Raw genomic sequence first — 12,258 nt, forward strand, 5'->3', positions numbered from 1 at the left:
TCCCCTCGTCTCTCCGCCAATCAAACGCGGGGGAAGCGCTCGGCAGGCATGCGCGGCGGAAAGCCACTCAAATCGGAAAAGAAAGTTGGGCGCTGCGGCGCAGCGAGAGTCTGTTATTTTGGCGCGGGATTTAAAGAGCACAGAGGAGCGTCTTTTTGCTCGGTATAGGGCGGTTTGGGGATACGATTGACAGGTTTCTGCGCTCGGGGAGAGTTGCAAAAAAGAAGAATGTGAGCGAGTTCGGTGATGAGGGACGACGTACACGGGCGGCTATGGTTGATGTTACAGGGGAAAGGGCGCACGAACTCGTCTCATTGGTCACTTTTTGAAAAATAAAGACTTTTCCGCGCCGGCTCCTTCTCTGCCTGGCTAAGGGCGCTGGGGAGGGTTGCCCCCCCCTTTTCTTTCCCCTTCTAGGTCACAGCGGAGCGGTGCCCACGATGCCGCTGAAGCTCGAGAAGGTGAGTCTTTCGCTGGGGGTTATTGGAGGCGCGCTTTGGTGGGCGTTTACCTCCCCTTTCTCCATTTTCCTCCTCCTCCATTGGCGTTTGCTTGGCGAGGCGTTCCCCTACTGCAGGGGTGCTCACACTTTTTTGGGGGGGCTTGCCAGCTACTTTTAAAATGACCAAGTCACAATGATCTACCAACAATAAATTAAAAAAAACCCAACAAAAACACAAAGCACTCTGTACGAGAAAATGTTAACTACCATTTATATTCTGGGGATTTTTCAAAGCGGTCAAGGCAGATGACTTAATGCAATGTCACTTCAGTAACAACTATACAAAAATAGACAAATATACCCCCTCCCTTATTACTAAACCGTGATAGTTGCGCTGAATGCCCTGCGCTGCTCTCGATGCTCATAGGCTCCCTGTGCTAAAAACAGTTATTGCGGTTTAGTAAAAGGGGCCCATAGTTAAGGTGACCATTTATTTTTTTTTCCATCAAAAGGGGACATTTATTAATTGTCAGTCCCGCCCCCAATCCTGCCCTAGCCCCGCCCTAATCCCACCTGAGTCCCGCCCCAACCCTGCCCTAGCCTCGCCCCAATTTCTTCCATTCATTTTTCATGTACACATAATATCTTATTAATTCATAATGGTAACCATAAAATTTTAAAAAACTACAAAGCACACTATACGCATAGAAAATGTTAATTATCATTTATATTGGGGGGAGGGGTTTCAAAGATGTCATGGCAGATGACTTTAAAATATGCAATGTCCCCTCAGTAACTATATAAAAAAAGACAAAAATAGTGCAAAATATAGACAGCAGATATAAATTCTCAAAACTGACACGTTTTGATCACTAAATTGAAAATAAAATCATTTTTCCTACCTTTGCTGTCTGGTGATTTCATGAGTCTCTGGTTTCGTTTCCTTTTGACTGTGTATCCTTTCTTTCATTTCTTTCTGCACTCAGGCCCAACAATTGTCCCTTTCTATTCCCTCCCTCTTTTCTTCCTATGTCCTTGGTGCCCCCAGTGCCTCTTTCCCATGTCCTTAGGGCCCTCAGTGCCTCCTTCCCATGTCCTTAGGGCCCCCAGTGCCTCATTCCCATGTCCTTAGAGCCCCCAGTGCCTCCTTCCTTAGTGCCCCCAGTACCTCCTTCCCATGTCCCCCTCACTGCCTTCCAGACTTTGTCCCACCCCTACCCCTGAAGCCAGCCTAACTCCTTCCCTCCCTGCCGCGAAAAAAAAAAAGCCTCCCTCCAGCGCCTGATTTAACCCCTCCTTTGCCTCTACTTCTCATGTAGAAAGGCCTACTAGCACTCTCTTTTTGCTGAGAAATATTTTATTAAGAAAGGTTTGGACAATTTCCTGGAGGAAAAGTCCATAGTCTGTTATTGAGAAAGATATGGGGGAAGCCACTGCTTGCGCTGGATCAGTAGCATGGAATGTTGCTACTCTTTGGGTTTTTGCTGGGTACTAGAGACGTGGATTGAACAGGCTACTGGGCTTGATGGACCATTGGTCTGACCCAGTAAGGATATTCTTATGTTCTTATTTTGGTCCAAGCACTTATTCTATCTCACCTAGATTACTGTGATGGATTATATTGTTCCCTTTCTGATCAGTTAATTTCCAAAATTTCAGATGTCCCAGAATGTTGTAGCTAAATTTGCTTTAAGTTTGATAGGGTGATGCCCTCTTTGCATTGTTTGTCTTTTTAGGCGTGTATTTCTTTTACATTAGCCTGTCTGATTCTCAAGCTATTTGATGTTTGTTTTCTTTTCCTCTCCATCCTAGTATCTCTTCAGCGGGATTATCCAGACTACTAGTTTTTATTCTTCTTCCAGTATACAATATAAGAAATTTTGGGGAAAATCTTTTATCTGGCAGGCAGTTCAAATTTGGCCTGCATTGCTACTAGTATTGAAAAGGTTACTTCCTACATACCTTTTCGAAAGGAGCTGAAAACTTGTTTATTTAAGAATTTTTATTAGGTTAATTTCAGTCTTTTTCTGTCTTATTTGGTTGTTTTGCAATCTGCCTTGAACCTGTTTTCCTCCAACAAGATTTTCATAATTAAACTCAGTAATAATCATGATCATTACACAAAAGTGCTATTACAATGCAGGTTAAAGTGTGCTGGTGGTTCTTTAAGCTTGTTTGGCTGTCAGGACTTATTACACTGCACAACAAATTTTTAAGTTTTAACGTCCACCTCCCCTGCTCTCCTTCTTACCTCCCTGCTGCTGCTGCTGGCAATCGCCATCCAGAAGCCTTCTTCCTGACGTTGGAGAGGACGTTCTGGGCCAGCCAATCACTGCCTGGCTGGCCCGGAACGTCCTCTCAGACGTCAGAACTGACGTTGGGAAGAAGGCTTCTGGGCGGCAATTACCAGCAGCAGCAGGGAGGTAAGAAGGAGAAAAGCTGTGGCAGCGGATGGGGGGGATAAATTGGGCGCCCATCTTCCCAGCTGCATGTCCTGTCCTGGCTCCTCCTCCCACTCTAGCTAAGAGTAGCAGAAGGAACTGAGAGTGACGCCTTCTTTTCTCTTCTCCTCAATCAGTGCTAGAGGGCGGACCCTTCTATGACTCTCCCCGCCCCAGGAACCGTTCTGACCAAATCATTACTGAAAGGGATTGAAGACTGCGTTACTCAGCCCTCGTCTTTGCCCTTCTCTTCCTCCCTCTAGGGCTGCAAGAGGCCAGTAAAGGAGGCTTTTTTTTTTTTTTTTTGCGTGACAGGGAGGGACAGGAATCGATTGCCTGTCCCGTTGTCCCCGCGCACAGCTTTGGGACGCTGTCCCTGAAAACGGGACATTTCAGCGTCCCGAAGCTGTGTGTGGGGACAACGGGACATGGGATCCAAAAACGGGACTGTCCCGTTCAAAACAGGACGTATGGCCACCTTACCCATAGTGCAAAATATAGACATCATATATAAATTCTCAAAATGATCACATTTTGATCACTAAATTGAAAATAAAATAATTTTTCCTACCTTTGTTGTCTGGTCATTATTCAAATCTTGTTGGTCCCCGGCTCTGGTTGTCTTCTGATAACTTGCTTGCCAGGGTCTCCTTTCTTCTTTCTCCGTGCTAACCATCCATCTTCTATGTCTGTTCTCCCCTTCCGTTTCCCTTCCCTCCCCTGAAAGTCTGGCATCTTTCCTTTTTTTCATCTCCATCCAAAGATCCACCTTTTCTCAACTACCCTTTCATTCAGCATCTCTCCCTCCTTCCCCACCACCCCAGGGTCCACCATCTCTCCCTTTCTTTTCCCAACTACCCTCCTATCCAGTATCTCTATCCCCCCTCCACACCATCCCCCCTCCACACCATCCCTTGTGTCCAACTTGTCTCCCTTTCTGTTCTTTTCCTCCCTAAATCCCATTGTCCACCATCTCTCTCCCACTCCTCTGTTTTTAGACCCATTATTTCTTCCCCCCAAAGTCCGGCATATGCATGTCTCTTTAAACTCCCCTTCCCTTGCTCTCTCCCTTCTATACCAGGGCCCTCTTCCCCTGAAGGCCTGCACCGTCCCCCCTGAAGGTCTGCACCCCACCCCTGAAGTCCTGCCTGTCCCCTCTGAAGTCCTGCACCCCACTCCTGAAGGCCTGCCTGTCCCTCCCAGAGGCCTGCACCACGACCCCTGAAGGCCTGCCCCCCCGGAAGGACTACACCCCCTCCTGGAAGGCCTGTGTGTTCCTTCCTGGCCTCCCGCGCATCCCTTTACCTAATTTTAGCAGGGAGCAGCCAGCAGAGAGGATCGCCAGTACTTTAGCAATCCTTGCAGGTTGCCATAGTCCTCAGGAACTGACTTCCTTCTGCCGTGGACCTGCCCCTCCTCTGAGTCAGAGGCAGGATCGCGGCAGAAGGAAGACAGCTCCTGAGGCCTATGGCAACCTGCAAGGATTGCTAAAGTACTGGCCATCCTCTCTACAGGCTGCTCCCTGCTAAAATTAGGTAAAGGGATGTGCGGGAGGCCAGGGAGAAAACTGGACACCACAGCACTTCCCGACTGACCTTCCCCCTCTAAAGAAGGAGTGGCGGCAACCGGTCAGCAAGAGGTAGTGCTGCTGATCCTGCTTTAGGGGGTGAGGGGGGAGGGTCAGTCACTGAATTGGGAGGCCAATTTTTTTTTTTTTTTTTGGCGGGGGGGGGGGGGGTGTTAAATCGTATCGATTCACCTGGTGTGAATCGATTCGAATCAGGCAGCACTAAGTCCTCGGCTCTTACCAAAACAGGTGCTTCTGTCTCCTGTAGTGCGCTAAGCTCCATCCCCCGCCTAGTTCCGTGATCGACTGGGGTTACCTGAGCGATCGACTGGTTGATCGCGATCGACGTATTGGGCACCCCTGACCTACTGTGTTTGGCTCTTGACTAGAGTAAACTCTTTTCAGCAAGGACTCTCTCTCTTCTGTGTGAAAATCCTATGTGGTTTAAGAAACAACTAAAGACACATTTATTTGTAGATGCCTTTAAAGCAGTGGTCTCAAACTCATGGCTCGGGGGCCACGGCCCGCCAGGTACAAAAGTAAAAGAAAACAGTTTCTTGATCATATGTCTCTTTAGCTATAAATGACAATATTATTATTAAGACTTATCCAAAAGGAAAGATTTATAAACTATAAAGAGTTTTACCTCATGCAAAATTGTCATTTCTTTAATAAGACATTAACTATTTTTTCTGAGGTCCTCCAAGTATCTGCAAATCCAAAATGTGGTCCTGCAAAGGGTTTGAGTTAGACCACTGCTTTATAGGTTGGCCATTGCTTTTCATGATGTTCAGTTATGCTCTCTAGGGTTGAGAGATGTTGAAGATGTCTAGAACTACCTGTAATATGTTAGATTTAGTTGATGTTTGCTTTGTGTACTGTTTGTTTTTAACATTATATATGTTCTGTACACTGCCTAGATTTTAAGCGGTTTATAACTTTTTTTTTTAAAATAAAATAAATATGTTTTGATATAAAGCACTGTGTATGCCTATTAGCGCTATAGAAATTAGAAGTAGTAGTCATCTTGCTTGGTGGGGTGGCATAGCGATGCAGAAAAAAATGTTTCCCAAATAATGATCCCTATGCTCAAAAGCTTTCCTGTTGGTAAGCCTCATTAAAGCAGGCTGTCACGGAAGCTCTCCTCTTGGTGCTTATTAGGGTACTTGGGGACTGTTATTGATCCTTGTAGTAGCCACCAAAAACTGTCTGCAAATGCATTACAAGGAGCTCATTAGTATTTTAATACACACTTCTTGTGATGCATGAAGCTGCTAGTAGCTGGTGTGTGTGTGTGCACAGCAGCTCCCCTCTCCCTCCGAAAAAAATGCAAACCCTACTGTGATGTTCTTCCCCTCTGCCCAGCTAATGGTAGCTCTGGAGTCCCAATCAGCTGAGAGCTGGCAGAGGGGACAGCCATTTCTTTTAAAAAAAATATACAGTGGTACCTCGGTTTACGAGTGCACCGGTTTGCGAGTGTTTTGCAAGACGAGCAAAACATTTGCAAAATCGGTGCCTCGGAAACTGAGCATGGCTCGATTTACGAGCACCCCCCCCTGCAATCCGGCACCCCCCCTGCGATCCGGCACCCCCCCTGCCTTGAACCAGCACCCCCCGCCACGATCCAACCCCCCTGCCACGATTGGGCACCCCCCGCCATGATCTGACCCCCCCCCCCGCCACGATTGGGCACCCCCCCCGCCGCTTCTTACCCTCATCTGGGCACTCTTGAAAATCGGCCTTCTCCCCGGCTGGGCCTTGAGCATCTGAGCATGTCCAGCGATCTGCACACGTAGAGGCCCTGCCAGGTGTACCCTGGCATAGTTTTAGTCCCCATATCACTCTAAGCTTCTCATAAGGAGATGTGCATCTAGCTTACCCTTAAATCCTAGAACGGTGGATTCCGCAATTACCTCTTCTGGGAGAGCATTCCAGGTGTCCACCACTCGTTGCATGAAGCAGAACTTCCTGATAGTTGTCCTGAACTTGTCCCCCCTTAGCTTCAGTCCATGTCCTCTTGTCCGTGTCAAATTGGACATTGTAAATAATTTTTTTCCTGCTCTATTTTGTCGATTCTTTTCAGTATTTTGAAAGTCTCGATCATATCCACTCACAGTCTCCTCAAGGGAGAACAATCCCTGTCTCTTAAGTCATTCCTCGTATTCCAAGTTCTCCATGCCCTTTATTAGCTTTGTTGCTTGTCTCTGCACCCTCTCGAGCATTTTTATATCCTTCTTTAGGTATGGAGACCAATATTGGACGCAGTATTCCAAGTGTGGTCTGACCATCGCTCTATAAAATGACATTATTACTTTCTCCAATCTACTCGTGATTCCCTTTATCATGCCTAGCATTCTATTCGCGTTCTTTGCTGCCGCCGCACATTGCACCGATGGCTTCAGGGTCCTATCGATTAATACGTCCAGGTCCCTTTCCTGTTTGGTTTTTCCCAGAGTTGCACCTGACATACTATACTTGTGTTCCTTATTTTTTCTGCCTAAGTGCATCACTTTGCATTTTTCCACATTAAACTTCATCTGCCATTTATCTGCCCAATTCTCCAATTGGCTCAAGTCGCTCTGGAGTTCCTTACTGTTCTTCTGCAATTTGATTGCCCGGCATAGCTCTGTGTCATCTGCAAACTTGATGATATCACTGGATGTTCCATCCTCTAAGTCAGTGTTTTTCAACCGCTGTTCCGCGGCACACTAGTGTGCCGCGAGATGTTGCCTGGTGTGCCGTACGGTCAGGGCCGCCATCAGGGCAGTACCACCAGTGTAGGGAGAGGGGCGGTCCGCCCCACGTGGACAGGAGAGAGCTGGATGGGGGACCCGCGGAGTTCAATACATCTCGAGCCGCGAGGCTCGTCTTCTGTTCCTGCCTGCCCTGCAGCTAACATATAGCCGATCGCAAGCGTTCCCCGATGTCAGCGCTGACGTCGGAGGGAGGGCTTAAGCAAAGCCTGCTCTCCGACGTCAGCGCTGACGTCGGAGAATACTTCCGTTCGGCTATTTGTGTGCGGCAGGGCAGACAGGAAGCAGAAGACAAGCCTCGCGGCTTGAGCTTCGTTTTGCTGAGAAAGTTGCAAAGATGGGCTGGGAGGCAAACACGGAACACAAAAGGGGGGAGGGAGTGCGTTTTGGACACAAGGCATGAACTTGGGAGAGAGGAAGGGAGGGAAAGAGATGCTGAGGTGGGGGAGGGAATGCGTTTTTGGACACAGAAGAAATGGACTTGGGAGAGAGGAAGGGAGGGAAAGAGATGCTGAGGTGGGGGAGGGAATGCGTTTTTGGACACAGAAGAAATGGACTTGGGAGAGAGGAAGGGAGGGAAAGAGATGCTGAGGTGGGGGAGGGAATGCGTTTTTGGACACAGAAGAAATGGACTTGGGAGAGAGGAAGGGAGGGAAAGAGATGCTGAGGTGGGGGAGGGAATGCGTTTTTGGACACAGAAGAAATGGACTTGGGAGAGAGGAAGGGAGGGAAAGATGCTGAGGTGGGGGAGGGAATGCGTTTTTGGACACAGAAGAAATGGACTTGGGAGAGAGGAAGGGAGGGAAAGAGATGCTGAGGTGGGGGAGGGAATGCGTTTTTGGACACAGAAGAAATTGACTTGGGAGAGAGGAAGGGAGGGAAAGAGATGCTGAGGTGGGGGAGGGAATGAGTGTTTGGACACAGAAGGCATGGACTTTGGAGAGAGGAAGGGAGGGAAAGAGATGGTTGTGTACACGGGGAATAGAAGAAAGGAGAATTTTTGGTCATAGGGAGGGAGTGAGGTACAGATAGTGGCATACCAGGGGGGGGGCGGTCTGCCCCACCCCGGGTTTACGTCCCAAGGGGTTGCACAGCTGGCCATCCTCCAGTGTTGTCTCTAGGCCGGCAAACTGCGGCTCTTTAGCCACTTGAGTGCCACTGCCGCCAACGGTGTTGTTGGCGGTGGCAGCATTATAAAATACTTTCTTTGTGTTTATTTGATTCCTATTCAAGAGAATTACTTTATATATAGTCAATATAGGCACAGAGTTAAATTTTTTTAACATTTTCTAATGGTGGTGTGCCTCGTGATTTTTTTCATGAAACAAGTGTGCCTTTGCCTAAAAAAGGTTGAAAAACACTGCTCTAAGTCGTTGATGAAAATATTAAATAAGAGGGGCCCAAGTACCGAGCCCTGGGGAACACCGCTAGTCACATTCTCCCAGACTGAGAACTTCCCATTTATGCCCACTCTCTGCCTTCTGTTCTCTAGCCATTTGCCTATCCATCTTAGTATATCTCCTTCTATTCCATGGCTTTGCAGTTTCCTGAGGAGTCTTACATGTGGAACCTTGTTGAACGCTTTCTGAAAATCTAAGTATATAATATCCACCGGTTCTCCATTATCAGTTTGTCTGTTCACTGTCTCAAAAAATTGATGTAGGTTCGTCAAGCATGACTTCCCTTTCCTGAATCCATGTTGACTGGCTCTCATCAGGTTGTGTGTGTCTAAGTGCCGGGTTACGCTATCCTTGATCAGCGCCTTAACCATCTTCCCAGGGACCGACGTGAGACTCACCAACGTGAGACTGTTACCTTCTGTAATAAAAATTTTTCATTCTCTTTCATTGTGTCTTCCAGCGTACAGTATTTTTAATCCAAATACCTAAATATTTTAAACCATCCTCCTTCTATACAAAGGGGAATGAATCAAACAAGCTTTTGTACAATGCACATTAAGTGGAAGAACTTCTGATTTGCTCCAGTTTATCTTATATCCTGAAAATTTTCCAAATTTCTCTATCAATTCAAGTAAGCATGGAATGGTTGTTTCTGGATTTCTCAAATGAAGCAGTATATCATCTGCATATGCAGAAACCTTGTATTCCCGATCTGAATAAGGAATACCCTGTATCTCCTTCACTTGCTGAATAGCTAATAACAAGGGTTCTAAAACAATATCAAAAAGCAAAGGATATAAGGGACAGCCTTGTCTAACCCCCCTCTGCAAATTAAAACGTTCTGAGAAATTATTGTTAATATATAATCTAGCAGCAGGGGAGCTATACAATGTTTGAATCATTTGTATAAATCCAGAACCTATGCCAAACCATTCTAATTCTTGATACATGAAGGTCCATTCCACCCGATCAAAGGCTTACTCTGCATCCAAAGACACCGAAAAAGCTGGGTCTTTCAAGGCTTTTGTTAAATTTAACATATGAAAAGCCAATCTGGTGTTATTAGATGAATGTCTCTTAGCAACAAATCCAGTTTGGTGCATATCAATAATAAAAGGGAGAGCCTTAGCCAAGCGTAAAGCCAATGTCTTAGCTAAAAGTTTTCCATCTACATTGATTAAAGAGAGAGGCCTGTAATTTGAAACCAAAGTGGAATCTTTATTTGGCTTTGGCAAAACTATAGTTAGATTCTGCCATAGTACCTGTAATGCAACCCTTAGTTAGTTGAGTCTGATATAAATTTAATAAATGAGGTAATAGGAGCTTTGAAATAAATCAAATGAGGTAATAGGAGCTTCAAAATAAATCATTTTGAAATGATTTATAAAACTACCGTAAAACCATCACCACCTGGAGCGGATCCAACTCTAAGAGACTTCACACGCTCTTTGCAATTCTTGTAATGATATAGGCTCGTCTAAACTTTTTTTTATATGATCAGGAACTTTCGGTCCATTGATTAAATTCAAAAACTCTATCCCATCTTTTTCTCTATCAGCATAAGGCTCAGAAGAATATAAGTCTTTATAAAAATTTAGAAATTGATTTAAAATATTTCCAATTTGAGAATGTGTATCTCCTTTCTCATCCTTAATTACAATAATTTCTGTCCTTTTCTTTGCCATAAGATAATTTGCTAATAATCTTCCCGCCTTATTTGAGTTTCCATAATATAGAGATTGTTGAGAAAAGAAATCTTTCCTTACCAATTTTGAAGAAATCTCATTATATTACCTTTTGCATTTTGATCGTCCAAGTAGCCATTTAGGTCACATTTTAGACTTTTTTTTTTTTGATTATGAGACCCTTAATGTATCTTATAGAATCTTATAGAAAAAATTAAAATTTATCCAATTAAATATATTATATAATTAATATAATAGAATCAGCATATACAAATAAAATACTATACATATATTATTCAATTTGTCTTATTAATAACTAAAAACCCCATTACTTAATAAATCCATTAATCCATATTTGAGAGAATCCTATCATTTTTAGTTAATTCCTTTATCCTTCTATGTATGGCATATAGCAGTTTACTGAGATTTTTGTCAATATCCAAACGAAACTTGCTCATTGTTCTTATCTCCTTAAGGAAGTTTCTCCTATTCGTTCTCAGGATTATTCTTAAATGTGGACTTCCAAAGTAGGGTTTCATCCTTTAAATCCAATTCCCTCTTCTCCGGAAACAAATTTTACCGTGCATACTTCTATATCACAAGGTCTGACTCTGAACTACATATTAATCTTTTTTACTCAATGTGGCAGATCGTAATATGATACTTCAATCCAAATAACAGTAGCAAAACAGCAGGATCATACAATTTTCTTCTTTTGATGCATTCGTCCCGAGACTGAAACCGATCGGCATTTACCGATCATAACTTTTTACTCAGAACTAGAGTTAGGAAAAAACCCCTGATTCATCCTCTTCTTTACTTGAAGGTGTGGGGGCCAATGGACTAGAAAATAGATCTGCTTCAGCCTCCGTGCATACACTATAATCAGCAAAACACGCTAAAAGGGATCACTCTCTTTTGGAGAATCAGGCCAATTTGTTGATTGTAGGTCTCTTTCCAGATGTAATTAGTCAAATTCTTGTTAGTATTCCAGTTTTTATCGGCAATGCAGAAGGAGACTTTTACCAATTTATCTGACTCCTTATTAAATATCTTTATTACCAAACAAGAGGTCTCCAAGCCAGTCCAGCATAATCATGCAATCCAAGTTTCACGGTTCTTCCAGTTGATAAAGAAAGTCAGTTACTGTACTTTTCTGTATTTCAAGACCGATCAAATTGTTTTCCTATCTTCATTCTTTCCTGCTTGCCCTCTCACCGTTAAATTGTCTTTTGTAAGGTGGGACCTTAGTATAATTATGTTTTCAGCCTGCTGGAGCGTGATTCTCACCTTTCAAGCATCTGGTGCAGAGCTCCTAGTGCAGTGATGGCTAACCTTTTTGAGCCCGAGTGCCCAAACTGCCGCACAAAACCAAAGAATTTCCTCAAAGTGCCAGAACGTCAATTAAACCTTAATAACAAGATTTTAGTATCTAAAAACTCTTTATAAAGTTGCCTGAACTATGTAACATCATTTTTAAAGGTTGGAATCTTTGTATTGTCAGAGAATCAATTTGATTCACAATCTTTTGGTTTTCATTTCAATTTATTGGCAATTTATAATGTTTTAATGATTTCATTCAATTTAATGAATTTAGGAAGAATTTGATTCAGTTACACAATATATTTGAAATGTATTATTCACATAACATGTCAAATGTATCCTGAGTAAAAAAAAAAGATAAACTTCTTAAAACTGTTAACTGTGTCGAGACTCGGTGTGCATTCCCAAAGAGTCTATACATGTTTTTTTGTAAAATTTACAATCAAATTAGAAAATAGTTAAATCATTACATTTCTAATAATATGATGTAAAGAAAACAAAAGAGCTTTCAATTAAACCAACCGTTTTTATTGGAAATTCCAGATTGGAATACAACAGGGCCATGTAAAGTCCCTTTTTTAAATAACATCTTTAAATAATATTTAAATAACTTAGAAAGTGTCTTAACTGCAAACTGAAAACACTGC

At 43.8% G+C, this 12,258-nt stretch overlaps 1 protein-coding gene across 1 annotated transcript in view; it reads left to right on the plus strand.

Moving 5' to 3' along the window:
* The window catches only part of CENPC (centromere protein C), a 219,715-nt gene continuing 207,457 nt past the window's right edge, over positions 1-12,258 (plus strand). The window contains exon 1 of the mRNA XM_033914837.1: positions 1-461. Coding sequence (XP_033770728.1) covers positions 441-461 — 21 coding nt within the window. The 5' untranslated portion in view covers positions 1-440. The remainder of the gene's footprint in view (positions 462-12,258) is intronic.

Source organism: Geotrypetes seraphini, chromosome 1 (assembly GCF_902459505.1).
Source record: "Geotrypetes seraphini chromosome 1, aGeoSer1.1, whole genome shotgun sequence".
In the NCBI taxonomy this organism is placed as follows: domain Eukaryota; kingdom Metazoa; phylum Chordata; class Amphibia; order Gymnophiona; family Dermophiidae; genus Geotrypetes; species Geotrypetes seraphini.